The sequence below is a fragment of the Meleagris gallopavo genome, chromosome 1, assembly GCF_000146605.3.
Source record: "Meleagris gallopavo isolate NT-WF06-2002-E0010 breed Aviagen turkey brand Nicholas breeding stock chromosome 1, Turkey_5.1, whole genome shotgun sequence".
In the NCBI taxonomy this organism is placed as follows: Eukaryota; Metazoa; Chordata; class Aves; order Galliformes; family Phasianidae; genus Meleagris; species Meleagris gallopavo.
In genome coordinates, this window is record NC_015011.2 from 171,745,921 (window position 1) to 171,767,170 (window position 21,250).

Genomic DNA, 21,250 nt, shown 5'->3' on the forward strand with positions numbered 1-21,250 from the left:
GAAATGGACCTGGGGGTATTGATTGATGCTCGGCTGAATATGAGCCAGCAGTGTGCCCAGGTGGCCAAGAAGGCCAATGGCGTCCTGGCTTGCATCAGAAACTGTGTTGTTGCCAGCAGGAACAGGGAAGTGATTGTCCCCCTGTACTCAGCTCTGGTGAGGCCGTACCTCCAGTACTGTTCAGATTTGGGCCCCTCACTGCAAGAAAGACCTTGAGGCCTTGGAGTGGGTTCAGAGAAAGGCAGCAAAGGTGGTGAGGGGTCTGGAGCACAGGGCTTGTGAGGAGCGGCTGAAGGAGCTGGGATTGTTCAGTCTGAAGAAGAGGAGGCTCAGGGTAGACTTTATTGCTCTCTGTAACTGCCTGGAGGGAGGTTGTAGTGAGCTGGGGGTCGGCCTCTTCTCTCGTGTAACTGCTGATAGGACTAGAGGGAATGGCTTCAAGCTGTGCCAGGGAAGATTTAGGCTGGACGTTAGGAAATACTGCTTTTCTGAAAGAGTGATCAAGATCTGGAATGGGCTGCCGAGGGAGGTGGTGGAGTCACTGACCCTGGAGGTGTTCAAGGAACGTTTGGATTTTGTGTTGAGGGATATGGTTTAGTGAGAACTATTGGTGATACATGGATGGTTGGACTGGATGATCTTGAAGGTCTTTTCCAACCTTGGTGATTCTGTGATTGTGTGACCAGCACATAAAACATAAGTTTACACTTTTACTGTCAGGTTGTTACTGCTAAGTTTATATATGTATCTTTTACTCTGTGCTTTTAAACTGTTTTTAGTTCATCTTTAAACGACTGTCTTAGATTTTTTCTCATTAGGTATTAACGTAAGAAGTAGTAGAGAAGAACTCAGTTGTTCTGATCATAGGCTATATATATATTCCAAAAGAAAGGCATATTGTTTTCATAGAATCATAAAATCATAGAATGGCCTGGGTTGAAAAGCACCATAATTATTATCTAGTTTCAACCCCCCTGCTATGTGCAGGGTCTCCAACTTTGTTAAGTTTTGTATCATAAAAGGCAGAAAGTTGAGAAAAGTAGTGATATAGGGTGGGCAGAAATCATTATCAATTGTATCATTACATTGTACTCTCAAAAAAACCCGCTGTGAGCTATATACAGAGAGTAGCTAATTAGGAAGAATCTGATTCCTTTTCGTTGATTCTTGCTTCTCTTGTAAAAGTTGGCACATTGTTGCCAAGGAAAAGGATCGGATGCCTGGTTCTGTCATCAATTCTTGCCTTTATTGGGATAATCCAAATTCTAAAATGAAGAAAAATCATTGAGTTACCCTTAATTCTCCGGTATGTACATCTTTAGTATGTTATGCTTTTTAATGTAGGTAGACTTCTTTTTTTTTCCTTCCAGCACAGAATAGCTAATAGGAATTCATAATTTTTGAAGATAACAAAGGCACTGTGTTGGGTTCATTTGCACATTGTGACTGAAGTGGTGAGTGAGGCTGGGAAATGTAGACAGACTACTTTGGTTTGAGCACTTGAGTACCATTCTCAGGAACTGTTTCCCCTGCTTGTCACAGAGTTGTAAACGATGTGAACTATGCCTGACTTTGGCTTGAAGCAAATGCAGTGAAGTCCATGAGGTGTTTGTTCTGAGCAAACAGTAGGATGGAGTGATAAAGTTGCCCACGTTTGTCTCACTGGTTTATGAAATTGCTCACAAAAACTGAAGGGGGTTGTGTTTTTGTTGGCTGGTTGTCTTTAATGTATGTGTCTCAGTTTCACATCTGTAATTTGGATAAATACCATTTTACCATAACTGACGATTTGAACATCAATTCAGTAATGTTTACAGGTGACTTTTAGAGAAAATCCTGCTTGAAGGGCGTAATGTGTAGAGCCTCCTATTTCAATCTCACCTTGTCATGGTATTTCCTGGCTGTCTGCAGAAGCTGACAAAGGATGCTGAGTCCCTTCTCCTCAGTGAGCCCCTTGTTGAGAACCATCAAGTAAAGCCTGAAAGCACCATGCTGAACAGGACATGAGAACAACAAGGAAAATGTTGGCCCACAGGTTCAGGGACACACAGCCCTGGCAGAGTGGGGAGAAAGTATAGAGCTGCAAGTGGAGAGCAGGCTACAGCTTTGCAAAGAAAGACACTTAGTGATGCCTGAGTCTGCACCAGGACTTAGTGTGATGCAGGTTCAAATTTGCGATTGAGAGCAAAGAAAAACAGACTCATCTGTAAGGGAATGGGAGATGCAATCCTCACCCTTTCTTAACATCAACCTAAAATGAGTGAAAAAAATGTGTCTGCTTTTACATCATTGATTGACATATTTAAGAGAACTGTAAACCTTTAAATAGGTGATGTTCACCTTTCTTTCAGTCTTGCTTTTTCCCTTTTGTTTTTAAACATGATATGCTTACAATGTTTATGTTTTCCTGTTAGCCTCTCTGGCTTCTGAGAGCAGTTGAAACCTCTGTATCTGTAAAAACACAGAAGTCTTTATTTCTTAAAAAGAGTACATGCAAGCCTTTAAGATATGTGGTAAGGGTTGTCTTCATTAGTATGTGTTTTGTTCAGTTTTTTGTTTACGTCTGACAGTGTTTCAAAACAGTACCACAAGCCAGAAATCTCACTGCAGGAGGATTGCTTTATGTTTTTTTTACAAATGCATTTGAGGTATTGTCTGTTTCAAAATACTTTCAATCTGAATTGCAAAATGAAGCAGGGAATAAAGAAGAGGACAGCAGCATCACCTCACAAGCAGGCAGAATGCTGAAGTCTACTTCCACGTGCAACAGATAATCCTGCCTCTACTTAATTGTCCTGATACCTTCTCAAAGGCTGTAAAACACTTTGATGTTTATTTGTTGGCATCAAATATTACTCAGGAAAGGATATCATGAAAGAGATGTTGAATTTCAGAGATACCAGGGATCAGCCCATTGCCAGTGACTGCAAAGTATAAACATCTGACAGCAATTCAGTAGCTGTTGGCTTCCGTCCAGCTACTAATTAACACCACTGGTGGCAGCCTCAGTGCAGGTGTAGAGGTAAGAGATTCGAAGAAAGCAATGTTTTCTTCTTCACGATCATTATTTTTAATCAAATCAAGAGCAGTGTGAGCTGGAATTATTGTATCCTTAGTGCATTAAATTAAAGGAAAGTTACTGCATTCAGATGAATTCTGGCCACTAAATCCATTAAATTAAAGGAAAGTTACTGCATTCAGATGAATTCTGGCCACTAAAATACAAATTATAGTTTTGAGGACTTGCAGTGACTTTTCAGTTTGAGCACCTCCTCAGAATTTCTTCTTTTTCACTTTTCATCCCCTCTGTGCTTTCTCCTTTTACCCTCAAACTATTACCTAAAATATTTCAAATTGCTCAAGTCTTATTTGTAACAATGACTCAAGTGTTGTACTAAGAAGAGTTATTTCAAGAATTTGATTATTTTGTAAGACAGGTGTTTACTACAAGAGTAACTTGCATTATGCATATCTGTTCCAATTGACAGAAGGAATGTTTATGAAGAACGTCTCAAGTAAGTTGCATTAACAAGGGCAGGATGGGTGTTTTTTTATGAAAATTGCATCTGGGCAAAGGCTTTGTGAAGTTGCACATCAAACTAAAGCTGATTAAAACTGTAGATGTTCCCTAGAGAAAAAAAAGTGTTCCAGGATGTAGAAATTGGATCTTACTGAAAGCTTCTCTAGAGCAGATGCTTATACTTTACTTTCCTCAGGTATTTAAAAAAAAAAAAAGTAGATGTGTTCCTTTGTAAGAAGATATGTTTTCATTTAGTTTGATTGTTCATCTGTAGGCTGTTACCCAGAAACAACCCTTCTTCAGTCACCTGACTCAAGAAGGTCTTTTGGATCCCAAAGGAAAGAACATGACATATCATATTTTCTTTGGTGGGATCGCATGTTTTTATTCACACTATTACAGGTACTCATCTGACAGATTTTGTAATGAATATGCTGAAACAAAACTTTTCTGAAGCCAGGAGTACAAACCCATGGGAGTGATGGAGTCATCCTACAAACCCAGGGATTTCCAGATGATTTATTCTTTGATCCTGGCTTCCTTTTAGTTTTTCATTTATGCTATTGGTATTTGATACTAATCATTAAAAATACATATTATTTTCATTTTATAGCTTATAATAAGAATTGAGAGTAAGTAAGGGGAGTAGATACAGTTAGTCCATCTTACAGAATGAAAAAGTTAAATGATAATAAAGAAAAATTCTTAAAGTTGGTACTCCATTCACATAGACTGAGAGAATCCTAGTCTTTCTAATGAGGCAAAATAGTTCAAAAGAGAAATTTTGCTTAGATCTGACATACATGTAGATGCTGTCTAAATTAAGCACTACTTAGCTACCTTCTGAGGCTACAGGAAAGTTATTGGGTTCCAGGGAACTATGTTTTCAAGGATGGCTTTTGTCATCTGAGGTCTTGGACGAGTCTGCCATGTCCATGTATGCAGCACTTTGGTGCTTGTAGCTTGGCTGTTACTGACTTTGGCTGTGGCAGCAGTGCCATTGTTGTGATCACCCTAAGGAGAGCAGTGTGCCCTGTGTGTGTGAGGCCCTGCCGAGCCTCTTCTGTGGACATTTTGTAATTTTACTGACATTTCTCATCTATTGATGAACTGAAAACTTCTTTATGGAAATATTCTGGTCTACCATGGGAGAGAGAGATTCTTTTTGTATCGTCGTGGCCTTCTGACATAAACTCTAGGAAAGACTGAATGTACAAGGGTCGCTTTAGCACCAGTTACCACTTAGGTAAAACCTGGAAAACCTTGTCTTTACTGAGGAGCAATAATGAGGCTACTTGCTTAATGTGGAGCTCTGGACACATTTTTATCTTCTGCAATGAAGATAAAAATTACAAGTTGTATACTAATAAAATACAGAAGCAGAAAGAATTAAATGCCAAGGTTTTGTTTCCTAAATACCTTGTAATTACAGAATCTTCTTGAAAGAAAGCTTTGTTTTGAAATGGACAGTGACAAATTAGAGGAGTAACTGAGGCAAAGTCAAGTAGTTACCTGGCATCACCACCTTCTAGCTAACAGTTGCTGAATATGACATACACATGTTGTAACTTCTGTAAATCATTTTTTCAGTTTAGATTGTTGTACATCTTAGTCTGAACACTTTGTGGTTACCAAACAGACTCCACCAGTCTTAGTCTCCTTTTTCCTCTTCACACGCACACTTCTGTGTTTGGCAAACCACTTTCATAAACACAGTAATCTCAATATATTTTATACTCTACAAATGCTAACACATTAATAGGCAATTTTATGGGATAGTATGATTTTAATATAATGCAGTGGCAATGGCAGCTTGTCAGACTGGCACTTGATAGCTTAATTCAGCTTCTCTCACTTCTTGTTTTCATTACTTAATAAAAAGATGTGCTATCAAGATGGCTTATTTATTGGAATACCATCAAGGTACTTTTTATTTACAGCATTTCCACCAGCTTATAAATATCTTCATATGAAAACCAGTTTTCCATTTATCTCAGTAGATATTAATATCCAGCTTCAGTGTTCTATTTTGTAGATTTTTTTCTACCTTTGTGGTTATCCAAATCCTGCAAAAAGCAAGTGAAAAAACAGGTTGCTGCCCTGTTATCAAGAGATGACAGTAAGCAGAGGAGTTCACAACTGCTGAGACTGTGCATATGCTTTTTTAGAGCAGCCACAATAATTTCATTATTATTATTTTAGCTTTCTAGTATGTAGTACTTCACCTGTGAAATTTTAAACGAATAAATCTTTTTCATGAGACAATGGGAAGGCAGTGTGGTAGGCTGATGTCTCTGACCCCTGCCTTTTTATGAATAAAAGTGACAAGAAACCTCTTCCCTCACTCAAGAACATGATTAATCACAACAGTGATTTACCAATTTCATATGTTTTTATCTACATCACGGTTCCCTGTAGGAATGTACTGTATCAGTCAGTCAGTGAGAAATGCAGTGCAGATACTAGACAGGAATGCAGTTTCAGACCAGAAAGCATTCAACCTAGAAATAGAGTTTTCGGCAGTTCAGAAATACAGAAATGTTACAAATTTTATTCATGTTATCTGATCTTAAGCTGCATGTGTGAGAAGGATGTCATGATTGTAAGTGGAGCTAAGGAAGGTGGTCACAATCAGTCCTACCTCCTCTTGCTCCACCGTACAGAATATCAACTCAATTTGCAAATTCAATGTAATGATTTGTAAGAAACAAGAACGGTTTATAGCCAGCAAGTTATACATGAATAAATAAAGTCCCTGCAGTGGAGTGCAGTGGAGTGGACTGAGAAATTATAAGAAATTACCATTTCTTCCTTGTTGTGATTCTCTTTTAAGCAGTAACTTGATTAGGAGTATTAGAAAAGTATATCTCTGCATACATTGAGCACCCAGAAAATAGACAACATGATGTATGCTACGAGTTCATTCTGTCAGAACTTGAAGCCTAAGTAGAAGAATGGCTGGGATGACATGAGTTATGTCTGTTGTTAACACAGAAGCATACAAAGAGCTGGAAATAGATTCCACATCACCCAAATCCCATTTCGGGTTGACTCTAATGTAGAACCTATATGGCCTTCAGACATCAGAGTTTACTTAATGGAGTTCCATGCTTGCTATAAAATCCACCCAAATTGGTAGATGGAGAGAATTTTGCCTAGTCTTCAGTATATTTCAGTGCTCAAGTGCTCAAGTTTGGATTCATCTTGCCTTACTTTAGAAGATTACACTGCAGTGGATACTTCCAGTACGTGGCTCACCAGATGTTTTAATCAGTTGCTTGGGGATAATTCAACTCATGTTACAACAGCAAGTTGATTAAAATAAGATAGAAATTACTCCAGGAGTAAAAGTTTGTACTATACGCTGGTAAAAAATATTCGTATCCCCAGAGCTAGTTATCAGTTTTAGAGTTACTAAACAGCTTTTCACAGGAAGTCCTTGTATGTTCACAAAAACCCTGATGTGCTTTTTATGTACTTTGTATCTTTGAATTTTGGACATGGGGAAGAAAGTGAGCACATTCAGATCTCCTGAGGATTCGATCTGTTAACTGTCCTCTTGATTTCACACGTTACTGACATCTAACACCACCACAACAGCTTTCATCATTTTTCATTTTAAAAATATACTCTTGAGGAAAACATTGGAGCTTAGCCTCCAATGGCTAGCCTCCAATAGCACTCTGGACAATCTGATGATGGCAAGTGAGTGATTTTTAGAGTTTTTAGAGTTTATAATACTTTCTTTTTTCATCTAAAGTACATAGTCACCAACATGGTACATGTGGGAAATGCATCGAGTCAAATGCATCATTGCATCTATTTGTTTGGTTTCAGTTGGTAGCCTCAAGTCTTTCTCTTTAAGACAAAAAAGTAAAAAAAGTACAGTAGTAATGGAAAATAACTAATTGGGAGAAACTAATGATGGAAATTATGGAGAAGTCAATCCATAAGGAACTTGTGCCTGGTGTTAATGTAGTTTATTAAAGTATATCTATTGTCTTAAATTTTCTCTAAAATAGTAATTAAACCTAAGAAAATCTGCTGGGTTTAAAGAGAAGGCAGAGCAGAAGTCTTAGCACTGAGCAGTCTTGATATCTAGCTCTCTCTGAACTGCAGTAGTTTAATAGTTTTTTTAAATAAGAACAGATTTGTTTAGAAGAAACGCTTCGAAACTTCAAAAGTTTGTGACTCCAAAAAACTCCTTTTTGATGTCTTCCTGTATCCCTTTTCATAATTGTTTTCAGAAGTCCTGATAATAACTTCAGTTTTAGTTATAGTCTGTACTATTGGCCAGAGCTACATGTGTTTTTCTTGCCGAAGTGACCTTCAGTGAATGTGTCCATCCATATGGATGTTCTCCCCCACACATGCTTTGGGCAAATTTGAATCAGTGCTGATATATACAAACCATTGTCCTCTGTACAAAGAGAGTTTGTAGCCTAGATGAGCGCAACGGTTTTCTATAAAAGCATTCTATGTAAATGCAGTTGCTATTTCTTATTGTTCATGTGGTTATACAAAGAAAATGCATCTTTATCTTAAACAGTGCCTTGCACAAAATGATGTTGAGATCCAATCGCTTATAGCACTTAATCGCTATTTAGTAGTTGTCATTTATCACTCAGCATGCTGTATTTTATTATCCACGTAGTGTAGTAGCTGTAGCTGTTCTTCATAATATATGGGCCAGTGTTACCAGTGAGAGCAGTGCATTATGTAAAAAGCAAGAAAAAAGCCATTTAAAATACCTACTGGATTATCCAAAGGAATTAGTGTTTGCTAGATTGCCAGTCAGTCAAGGTTTTACAAGAGTTATTGTCATTTTGATTTCCAGATGAGTCATTTGGTATGTTGCCCCCAAAGGCACCTCGTTATGATTCAGTGCACAGCATATAAAATTGCTCAGGCTTTCGGGGCTCCATGGCAAGCGAGTGGGGGTTGTGGTGGCTCAGCGTTGTGAAGCAGCAGCTTTATGCTTAATTGACACCTTTGATGTAGCCCTAAGACAGCACCTGCACCTCCCACTGCTGCTCTGAAGACGTCAGCCTTACGCACAAAAGGCTTCTGCTTATGAATCCTGCATCGCGTTCAGCTCACTCTGTGAGCAGCCCCAGCTATCCTTAACTAATCCCGTCGCTTCTCAGTTTTGCTACAGCTTGGCTTAGCACAGAGCAAGAATTTTGCTGCTTGCTGTTGTCAGGTTAAACAGTCAGATTTTGTCCATGCTAGAACTCATAGAAGGTAAGTCAAATGCCTTGGTGATATCCTAGCATGTAAATATTCTCCAAAGATTCAGAATCTGGGAGTCGAATTGTTGCTTCTTTTTTTCCTGATGCTGATAGCTTTGGGCTGTGATATAACAGCTGCTTGTTTAGAGAATATTTACAGAGATGTGTGATACATACTTGTTAGTTTCTACCAGTGCTTCAGTGTGAACATTATTGATAGTGATTACTTTGTAGTAGAATTCTGTCCTCTGCTGGTATTGTTTTGTTTGTTTAATGGATAATGTCACATGCATGAAAAGATGCTTCTACAATTATAAGCACTGGCATGTCTGAAGGAACTTATTTATTTGAAAAAGTGATGGTGTGGTGTACATTAGACTTGAGATATTAAATCAAATTTATTTGCACCTAGAAAGCCCTTCTGGGTTGAGTCTGAGGTAGTGTTTGGGTCAGATTGTAATGCAAACATCTCTTCAAATGGCTGAAGGACAGCTAACAGTTGATTTGTTCTTTAAAGCAGAACTGTTTTTTATTCCTGATGGTTGTACTTGAAGCTCTAACTAAACAGAATGAAAAAGTTTAAATGCAGTAAATATCTGCTAAAGTTAACAAAGCACATTGCTCTCCATTGCTTTCAAGTGAAGGAACAATATTGGTGAAGAAAATATGATAGTGTTCTCAAGTCATTGACTGAACAACCTTTTCAGATTCATTATTTGCTTGCATTCCGTATGAAAAATGGCTTTACGAGCCAAAACTCTGAGGAGACATTTATTTTGTGAATTACCTTATTTTATGTATAAAACATGGGGGAAAAAAAAGCTGAGCTGTTAAAAAAAGAGTGAGAGGGAATGATATATCTTCACTTAACTATTTGTTTTCTTTTAATAATGCTTTGTATTTATTTTCTCAATTTAATGTCATTTTAGTGAATGGAACCCCTGGTAGCCAACTTTCTACTCCCCGCTCTGGGAAGTCTCCAAGCCCATCTCCCACCAGCCCAGGAAGCCTACGGAAACAGAGGGTAAGGAAATAAGGAAACTGATTTTTGAGAGTGGCCAGCACAGCCATTCTCATATAACATTCTCCCCACCTTGTGTTTAGAGACATAGGGTGGAAGAGCCTGGCTTACAGTCCTTGTGTTCATACAGCATTCTTAAGTGGGATACAACTGTTGTGTGTCTGTCCAAATGAGTATGTTAGGGTTTGGTTTATCCTCAAGAGAAAGAAGGGGATATCTTGCTCTTTTTTTTCACAAAACTTTTTGTTTGTTTTTAATATCTTTTTCCAAACACTTCACAACTGAAAGGAAATATTCGTGTTGTGAACGACTTTTTTTTCCTTCTAAATATGCCACTTGCATTATGTCACTTGCAAAACCTACAGACAGCTTTGATTTTGAAACAAGGAAGAAGAATATACTATGGAACTTAGCTGTGGGTTAGCTGTGATACATAGCCTTGTGCAGTGAAGATATTATGAGTACCAAGGCAGCACAGGATTCATCAATCACTTTGCTGGACCAGAGTTGTTAGCAGCTTTAGCTTCCCACTACTTTTTTGCATTGTACAGCATATCTAAACATGCAGAATTACGGTAGTATTTTACTGCTTTGATGACCTGACAGAATATTACTCGTTCAACCCAAAAGGCTCCATATGCTGATTTAATTATTGGTATTTGTTCAGAAGCGATGGGACAGATGTCTCTTTATCTTCTGCTATTTTCTAAACTGTGATCCATTCTCAATGAAAGCTTCCCTAAGGCAGTGCTCTATTTCTCAAGCTTCTGTTTATAAACACAGTTTGAACACATGACTTTTAATGCCTTTTCAGTTTTTAAGTGAAGATTATTTGTTTCTCTCTAAGTAAGTTATTACATACACAATAGACACTGCTTTACCTTAGGAGGCTTGGGCAGACCTGATTTCCTGAACACCCAGAGCAGGAGTAGCTGAAGGCATGGCACAGCTTCCTTCTGGCCTGTGTACCCTTCTTTCTGTTCCGTGGGTACCAGGGAACTGAGGGGTTGCGCATGCTCACGTCTTATCCCAGGCCACAGTACTGTTGTGGATTTCTGCCATGACTTCCTTATAGGTTTGGAAGCTGACTTGAAAGTACTCTGTGGTCTTGCAGTATAGAGATAGCCAGTGGGAGCAGCCTGAAACCACAAGGTAGTTGTGTGTTTCCTGGTACAGAGTAAAGATGCAGGTTGCAGATGGGTAAGTAGGTACTGAAATCTTCTCGAATACAGTTTCTTCTGTGCCCATTTGCTCCTAATCTCATGGCTTGTAAATGAATTATTAATAAGTCACTGAAGAGGGAACAAAGTTCTAAATGAATTACACATTAGCGAAGTAAGGTTATCTTTTTAAGATGGATGGTATCAGTGTACAGTGGATTTGCATCTGCTGTGAGACTGTTTCTTTTCATTAGTAACTTTCCAGAGCTTACTTCCCACCACTGATGCTTTCTCCACTGAAAAAATGTTTTTCTTTTAACATTTGTGGATGTGTGAGTGGGAACCATGTGGTCTGCACCATCAGTCACATGGTGCATTTTTCCACAAAGTTTCTGACTTTCAGATGTGAAGAGTGAGGCAAATAGGCTTCTTTTTTTATGCAGGTTCCCTATGTGAATGTGTAATAGGATCAGTATTATGAATGCAAAGGGCTGTGGTAGTGGTAACATAATCATATTGCTAAGTAAATAGAAAACAAGTATTGAAATAGATTACAGGAGAGAGAGGATATTGTTAAAGAGTTGAATTATCTTCTCAAATGTTCATATGCAGTCCCAGTGACCTCAGTAGGGGGTCTTTTCTGAGCTTTGCTTCTCTGACTGTGTTCTAGACCAAGAAATGATAGATGCAGAAACATGAAATACAGTCACGTAAAAGTACATTTGTGTAGTATTAGTTAGTTTACAAAAGAAAGTACTGAGGAGTTAAGGGGTGGAAACTTTACACTTGCTCCAAGAATTTATACCTGCTCCTTTCATGTTTACCTCGTGAAGTGAATGAGCTGGAAGTCCAATGCAAAACCATCTGAGTGTGTCATTAAGGGTCATGATGCGTACTGCAATGACTAAATCAGCTGTATGAAAAACAGTGCTTACTAATCTAAATTTTCTTTAGCAGTCTAAATAGCATTCTGTTTTGTTTTAGTGCTATCTTTTATATGTACCTGTTAGAGTTTTCTTTAGTGGACGTGTTATTTTTTGTACTGTATTGTCAGAAGTGAAGGTTGAACCCAGGGCATTTTGCTCTGTCTTCAACCATAGGGCTGACTAGTCGGTTGCAGCAGCAAATCTGTTCCCTGGGAGGTTAACAAAGTATTTGTATCATAGAAGAGGAGACTGATTTCACTGCCTTTCTTGCCCCCAGTTTTGGGAAGTGAGGTTTTACTGCCTCATGCCCAAAAGAAGAGTGTTGGCTGTTAGACCTGTGTTCTGGGGTTAAAGTTTATGGTGAGGTTTCTGGGTTTCCCTCTTAACGTGGAGCTCGAGAGAGCTGCTTCTTTAGAACTGAAACAAGGTGCTGAGACCTGGGAATGCCAGCTCAACTCTGTAATTTGTTTTCTCTCCTTATGTGGTTTGAGTCAGTTTGAACGCCTGTGCCCTAATGCCATCAGATGCATGGGCTGTAGGGGCTGTTTACTCCAGCACAGCCTGATTTCCTTTGGTGTAAGCAGTAAATCAGCTCTTTGGCATCCCCATCCAAGTGTTGCAAGGGAGTTGTAACCTTGGCACTTCAGAATGCTCAGGGCTCTGGGCAGGCTGCCAGCGTTTTTCCTGGGAAATACAGGTGAGAGGAAGGAAGTCATGCTTTTGAATCCAGAGGGATTAAATTGAAGTAACTCTGTATACTGAGGGTTTGCTCCCTATGAATAGGAAGAACCTTCAGAAATAGTACAGATGGTAGAATTTTCTAAAGAAAATATTCCTTTTAATTATGGAATGCATTAGGCAACTTAAAGAAGGGATCATTCCTCTTACTGGCATTTCGTCACTCACCCTTTAAAGAAGTAAATTCTGGTCTTTGACACAAGGCTTTCCATTGCTGTAAATTAGGCCAAGAATGCTGCTGTGATACGTGTACTATGATCTTGAAAATGGTGGTCTTGTACCCCTACTGATAAAATATGAGACCCTCAAAATCCAGAACATAGAATAATATATAGTTTCTTCCTTTCTCACTTGCATATGGCTGAGTTGTTTCCATAAATTCAGAAGTCAGTGAAAGTTGTGTTTATAATCTCTGTTGAATTTCAGTCTATATTCAATGAAGGCAAGATTTGAAAGATTAATGTAATAGAAGGACTTGAAAGCGAACCAGGGATCATGTTAACTTTTATGTTTTTCAGCTTCTTAGTATTTAATCTTACACCCTAGAAACTATTGTGCTTTCTTACAGTTTAATTCTTTATTTTTAATAAGGAATTAAGATTCTTGGTCTTAAGTTATTATGTATTCAGTTGTATATTTCTAAAGAGGATGAAAATATCTCCAGTTCAGATTTATAACAGTTGAAGTAGAAACAGTTACTGTGATGAACAGTTTCTGCCTCAGCAAACTATGCTTAATGGCAAAGACTAAGAAACAATGACATGACAATCACAGTAAAAAATGCACACAATAGCAGCCTCATCCCCGTTTTATTTAATTCGCTTTTTTAATAGCGTGTGAGACTGCTTTTGCAGTGTCTTGCAGTCAGTGTTAGAATTTGAGCTAGGGTGGAAGGGTTTTATATTTTGTATCTGATTTTACAGTTGTTTGCCATTATTTTATACATTTGTTCTACAACCTACAGGATTAAAAAAAATAAATAGATTTAAGGTACCTCTTGCCTAATTGGTGAAGTTGAATGTTATGTATATAAAGATTTTTTTCAGTTTTATGTGTCCAAGAAATCATACTGATTCAGCAAGTTTTGCCTTTTTATTTCTATATTCAAAGTAATAAATGGATTTTCCTCATATTTCTTAGAAGTACAGCTCTTCAACAAACTACAGGCAAGAAAAGTTCTTGTAGAAAGGAAATCTTTAAAATGCTTCAAGTACTTAAAGCTATTTGGAAGGGCAGGAGGTACGATCCTGAGACCTTGTGCACAGTTTTTCTTGAAAACAGCTACATAGTTATGAAAGTAAACACAAAAATATTCCCCAGGTATTAAAAGTCAGTTTTACAAATGACTTCTTTGTAAATTCTGAATACATTCTCTTTGTTTTTTGTATTCAGAGGAGTGAGCAGTCACTTAAAAGATGTCATTCAAAAGTTTGTCTTGTTGCCATCAAATCATTTTTTTTTTTTTTCTGTACTGTATCTTAGAAACTTCAGAGCTGTATGTGCAGAAAAGAACTTTTAGTCGTTGACTAGTTTGGAATGGGCTTGTCTCATTTTTGAAAGTCCTTTTTTCCTAGATTGTTCAACAAAAAATAGGAATTTATTTAAGTCTTGGTTTTCTAAAGCATATAGCAGTCTGACATGGCTTACTGTATGTACATGGGCTCATACAGAAGCGTTTTGGGGAACTAAAACTCATTCAAGGGAGTTAAAATCCCCTTTATGTCATGCATAGATCTGCATAGATCATGTAGGGACTTGTAAACTGGGAATTTGTAAAGCATTAATTCTAGGTAGCTTTTGTTTCATAGCACAGTTTTTACATTATTATTTTTTTCCTCTCAGTTTTCTTCCCAGGATTAAAAAAGAACAAAGCCTCTAAGGCTGGCTCCATCAGCTTTCCCATTCCTATGCGTTTTTGTATCTTGCAGGTCTTCCCAATGTTTTGTCTTGCATTCATTTTGTTGTGCTTTGTAAACACATTCTGTGTGTGAAGGATCCCCAGAAATGCCTAATGGTAGCAGTGTGTGGCTGTGCTGGGGAGGCAGAGAACTGCCAGCCACATGGCTGCTCCACCTTTCCACCTCACCAGCTAGGCTGAATTCACCCTAAATAATACTACTCTAGCCCATACTCCTTCATGTTCAACCTCCTCTTCCATTCCGTGCTATTGTGTGCTTCACAGAAGCTTTATGTGCTATTTAGGTTGAGTAGGGTGATGCTTCATCCCCTGGCACCTCCAGTGTTTGAGGATAATCTGATCAGTCAGAGGATGCTTAAAGTGGGTGTTGGAAAACTGAAGTGGATCCGTACACTCAGACTCTCTCTGCTGTCATGAGCTGGTTGCTTGGCTACCATCAGAAAGAGCCAGTGACTGGGGGATTTCATATGCTGTCTTTTTACTCACACACCCCAAAATGTGAAAGAAATCCTACTGTCATTAATGGGCAGTGTTCAGCACTAGTATTTGGAGCTCAAATGCTGCTGGAGCCATGCTGTATGGCCAGTGGGTGTCAAGTTTTGATTACTTTGTAATAGAAGTTAAGCATTTGTTTTCCTACCACTATGAAAAAACAGCAAAAAGGGAAATAGAGCCTATTTGGGAAAAAAAAAAAAGAAAGGTTAAATTCATACTACCAAGTTTTCAAAGGATTAGAAGACTCTTTAGGAAAGTCAAATATTACTTCAATAGCGTTTAGTAGGAAAGAATCAAGGGAAAAAATAATTGCCTCTTAGAATCTTTTGTACATTAAAAATCCAGCCATCTATTTGTTGATTAAATATTAACTTTGTGAAAATAAGAAAAAAAAAAACCCTGATTATATGGAAAATGTGTATTTTATGTTAAACAAGATCTTCTGGTCCACAGTATCAAAAAGATTGTAAAACAGTTACAGTGCCACAAATCAAGCACAATAAACAAATCTATACTGCACTTCATCTTACAGGACCTGTATCGCCCACTCTCCTCGGATGATTTGGATTCAGTAGGAGACTCAGTGTAAAAGAGAAAATGGAACAATGTTTATGGTTTGTGATTTGGTGAAGGTTTAACATTTTTTAAAGAGAATAGCTGCTAATTTACAGTGATAGTGAATCACACAAAAGAGTTTTGCATATTTAATATTAAAAACGTCGGGCCAAATTAATTCTAGTATGCGGGGGTATTTTTGGCTTTACCACTGCATTTTAATGCAAGAATTTGTAATGAATGAGCCATTGAATGTGTCCATCAAATACAAAACAGCATTATGCACACTGTAAGCAGTGAAGATTGTATAAGGTGAATATAACGCACAAATCCATAGTGGGCACATTTATGAATAGCACTCTTTTTAGCATCTGAGGTACTGATTATATGTTCTGTTTTTAACATAGGTAACTTTATTCGTTTTGATATGAACAGCTAACAAATGCTTTGCTTTTACCAGTGAGTGGGTAAAATGCAGAAAAGAAAAAGCTGCCATATTAAGCTGCTTGTACCACACTCTCTGCTCCCAGTGCAAACATTTGGAACACTTCAATCTCATTCCTTTCCAAGTTTAGTCTTTTTGGCTATGTGAAAAGAAGGGGAAGAAATCCTTTGTGCCCACAGAACAGAAAGTAGATGCTTTCAAAGCAGTGTTAAAGTTCTCTTTACATTTCAGTGAGGGTAAACAGACGAGTTATCACAGGCAATGTGAATGTTTTCCCTTACAAGGGCTGCTAATGCTGATCATCCTGCTGTTGCAAATAAATGTGGACACGTTTCTAAAGAGGAAATCTGTGGGCCTGCAAGTTACCAGCACAGTGTGACACACATGATGACACCTTTTGGTAAAGCACATTTTGCCTGAGAAACGACTGATTATTTTCACTTATGCTAAGGACAAGAACGTTTTCTGTCCTTCATTTGTCACAGTAAGATGTTTGATGTCATTTTAAAATGAAAGCATACAGAAATTGTGGTACTGTAAATCATCCTCCTATCGACGTAATTTCTCTGTTTGCATCATTTCTAGAGGTGGTCATTTTCTACAGCATGAATATGCAAAACTCCTTTAGTGTTAAAGTAGGTCATGCATTATAACCAGATGCTTAACAAATATCTACTAATTTTATTTGTTTTCTGCTGCTTTATCGTGAGATACTTAGTCAACTACTTTAGTTTACATAATAGCAATATTTCTCATTGTACGTTGCATATTAACATTAGTATTTATCTGTTGTATTTAAGCCTAAAGTGTAGTGATGACACACTTTTACTGTTTTACACATTTCCTTTTAGTACCTTAATTACTAATGATTTAAGAATTAGAAATTAGTATTATTTTGGTCCTCAGCAAAAATCTATAGAGATTATATTTTTGATCTACTTAGCAATGATTTAATATATTTTGAAAGCAGGAAAATGTACTTATTGGAATAAAGTGGTTAGCTGCCACATGCCAACTTTTAAATACAGTGAAATAATAAAATTCATAATAAAATTCAGCATCTGGGAAATGTTGGCATGTGACATTGTGGCTTCACTGTATCATTATCGTTTTCTTTACGGAGAATATTTACAAAAATAAATGAAAGGGCAGCAGAATACAAAACTTACCTTCTCTGTTTTCAATACTTGGTTCCAGTATCACCTGGAGAGACAGTCATTGCTCTGGTAGGTTTGCTGAAGCAGTTAGATTGTTCCATTTTGAAATGCATATTTTGCCATTCCTGCTTCAGAGTTCAGATTTAAAACCAGCAATAGGAACAGTCTCCCCCACATACTCCGACATAGGGCTGTCCTGTTCTCCTGAAAACATTCACAGCTGTGAAGTTACTTGCATTTTTTGCCTGTTATGAGGGAATGTCTTAGTAAAAATGTATTACTTCATCCCAAGAAACCTGCATACTGTTGAGGTGCATTGGGATAAGCTTCCAAAAGCTCGAAGAACTCCACTAGACTGAACAAAATACTACTGACTTTTTGCAAATTGCTTTTTCCTGGAAAGAAAATAAATTCCAGGAATTTTATTTTTCCTCTCCTCTTCCTTATAGACTAGTGCTGCTCAAGGCAGTTTATTAAGAATGTTTGTTCTGCGTAAAGAGCCCAGATTGCCAGCAAATGGGAATGGTGTGGCTTTGCCTAGCTGTGGAAAAGAAAAATGGGCCTTATATCAGTAATTGTTATCATAGCAAGTTTTCCATCAGGACTCTTGCAAAGACTACGCCAATCCATTGCATTTAATCATTTCAACATATGACTTGTATTAAGGGGCTATTCAGGGGCAATACATATCATTAATATTTCATTTAAGGAATGAAAGTCCCATAGAGATTGAAAAGGTACACTGTTTATAGGCTTTGAGATCCCTTTTGTGTGGAATGTAATTCCCATTATACATGAGCAGAAATGAAATGTTTCTTTTGAGCAAGACCAGGAGGTTTCACTTTATTGGTGAAACTGAAATTGTTTCATGATGCTGTAGTTCTGCTTGCAGCAGCACAGGTTTTAGTTTGTCCCTAGATTTTATCAGCTGCATTAAATAACAGAATAGCTCAAGTAACTTTATAGTGTTTGAACCTCTTATAGTTCTCTGTACGCTGCATTATTTGTGCCTACTATCAGGTGATTATGATGTAGCTAAAGAGCCTTGTATAGCTTGTGAATGCTTTGCTTCCCTTTGAGCTTTTTGAATACTTGTGATTATTTCCCTAATGCTTTCTGCAACTTTCTGGATTATTTGTAACCTCTTTCCTTTTTCTTTTATGCAACAAACAGTTCATATGTGAAGCACAGAATGTGTGTGTGTACGTGTACATCTGTGCACACACACACAAATACGTAGACTAACGGCTTTCAAATTGATGCACAGTTATGTCACATTTGTGACTTGCTTGAATTAATGTTTGGGGAAAATATATGATGGGAAGTTGTTCATCTGGTGGGAATCGCTTCAGCTCTGTCGAAGGTGATAAAGCTGTACCGATCTGTCCACGCTGAGCAGTTCCCCTTAGGAATTCTGAACAATGTTAAGAGATCTCATGTACAAACAAGGGCTTGGTTCCGCTCTGTTTTGAGCTGGTGGCAAAAACGTGATGGACTTCAAGGTGGGAAGGATAAGACCTTATGCACAAAGTAAATATACACAGACAAAACATTAATCACAAAGTTGAAATGGCATTACTTGGACAAGATCAGACCTTTGTCTCCTTGTGAGCTGCACTGTTCTGCAGTGTAATTAAGTGTACAATATTATTTGCCTTTTGTTGTTGTTGAAATCAGTGAAATGGTTAACATTCACTATCCACTGTGAAAATTGCTTTTCAATTTCTAAAATAATTCAGGGACAGCACGTTGTATTTGGTTATTTTCCCTTAAAGCCATTTTCACAGTCTGTAAAATGAAAACTCTGAGGAATTAATATTGTGAACATGAATGTGTATTGTAAAAAGGGACACATCATATTACATCTTCTTGAAGAACACATAGGTTGAGATTTTTTGGGGGCTTAAAAATTGAAATTAAAAATATTGTTTGCCTTTACGGTTTTGTATTTCACCCTGCAATGTGAACTTTATGTAGTACAGTACGTTATGGAAAATGTTTTTGGACTCCAAAAACGAATTAACAGTCATAGAGAAGAGAACATCTGATCAACCCAAATTGCTAGTTCTGTCAAAAGTTGCAGATGGACAAAGAAATCGTTATGGTGCTAAATTACCTCATCACCTGATGAATGCTTGGATTAATGTTGTCTGTGCTATATTGTATCCAGTTCATGGTATGCAGCCTACTGCAAGATTGCTCTTAGTTTAATCTTCACTTTCAGTTCATCTGTTAGCGATGGCATGAGATCTTGCAACTCTTGAGTGATAAAGAGAAAAATAACCTTGTTACTTAACCAGCAGTGGTTTTACAGTGGATAAAAGCAAGCAATGATTGTTGCACTCTTCTGAAATGAGCGTGATGCCTCCCGGGCAAATGCCTCTGTTCAACAACTGTCATTCTGAGCTGTGTTTGCCATAGTAACACCTCTGGGCTGACTTGTTTTGCCTGTCTGACAGTGCACCTGATTTTTTGGGTGCCCTATCTCCCCACCGAAGTCAGTGGCTTTGTAGATACATGGGTTGTGTACGCACAGTTTATAGAAGGGTTAAAAACACACGCAGTGCACGCATACACATTTGTATGGATTTTAAGTGTCTGTATTTCTGCATGTTCATTCTATTCAAATTTGCTTAAATTAACCCTCAACAGTGAAGTATGAAAAAAGATATATTGTTTTCAGCGTGTACTTGTTGTCTGATGTTATATGAGGTAAATAGTTTGTGGTTTGCCCTGCAATACAGTGTTTTGGGATTTGAAGTAGTGAAAGAGGAGCTACCAATGTTTGTGCTAAGGTCTCTTTGTTTTGTTAGTTGCACTATGATCTTGTAAATACTGGCACATTTCCAACATAAGCTTAAGATTTTACAAAGTTATGCATACAATTATTTTTTTTAAGAAAAGTGCTTGGATATTTGCTTTTTAAAATATACCATTTTTTTGTATTGATGTGATGCAGGAAACCAAAAAGATAGCTTTTGATTTATCAGCAAGAAAAAAAAAAAGGTAAAACTTGCAAAAATAAATGCCGATGAATGTTTTATTTCATATAATAACAGCAGAAGAAAGTCACCTTCACTTTTGTGCCATTGTTTCATCATACTGTGTTGTACTTGTGTTTCATATTTGACCATGTCATCCCGGTTGCAATTTGTTGTTTCGCTAGATTTAACATTACTGTAGATTATTGTAAGTGGTGTAATAAATATATTTAAAAAATACACACTGCTCAGTGAGTTTATTTTGGAAACATGATTAACAGACTTTAAAAAAGTACTTAGCCTTGGTTTTTCACGTTCATACTGGATTGGCATTGCCCATCTGACAGTTCACATAGTCTAAGCATATGGGATTCATGCATCCTAATGGGTTCCTTTTAATGGTAGACACATTTGGTGCTTTTTTAAATAATGAACTCTGGTCCCTGGTATGTAGATGTAAGAGATCCTTCAAAGAAGAAATTTTTTTTAGTGGGTCTTTTGGAGACAGTAAATATATCTGCTTTGAATTGCGCATGGGTAAGTCTGAGGGAATGTGATGGGGTTAGATTTGAAGTATTAAGTGGGAAACCAGCACACTGTATCCAAAGCAGGGCACCAGCTCCTGCTGACAGCTGAGCTGTATCAGCACTCCTATTAAGTAACAGAAAAATAGGCCTGCAAAAAGCTATGAGTACTCAAACACACTCACTGTGATTACTATAAGTTCCTTGCTTTGTTGATGCAGTTTCCCACTCTTTAATATATATATATACTTATATGTTTATATATTCATTTACTTAAAATGTTAATAAATTTTGTTTGGTGGGGGCAGTGGAAGAGATCTTACAGTTTCTGACACGACCTGCCAATCTGCCAGTGACATCCAGACACTCTCCTTGAGGGATCTGTGGGCCCAATACAAATTCTACTTCTGAAGCCCTCCTGCTTACTGTTAAATAAGTCTGCCAAAAAAGTTATACAGACACAGAAAGGAAAAAGCGCCATAGAAGGGAGGAATACTGGAAGCAAACAAGTTTCTGTCTAGCAAGTAACAGTTAAGAATATCAGGAAAGTTTTCAGAATACACTTCAAATAGTTACCAA

General features: G+C 37.6%; 1 protein-coding gene across 1 annotated transcript in view; it reads left to right on the forward strand.

Moving 5' to 3' along the window:
- LOC104917559 (serine/threonine-protein kinase DCLK1-like) overlaps positions 1–20,387 on the forward strand; it is a 60,118-nt gene extending 39,731 nt beyond the window's left edge. The window contains exons 3-4 of the mRNA XM_031552057.1: positions 9,681–9,775; positions 15,542–20,387. Coding sequence (XP_031407917.1) covers positions 9,681–9,775; positions 15,542–15,598 — 152 coding nt within the window. The 3' untranslated portion in view covers positions 15,599–20,387. The remainder of the gene's footprint in view (positions 1–9,680; positions 9,776–15,541) is intronic.
- Positions 20,388–21,250: the final 863 nt, after the last annotated feature.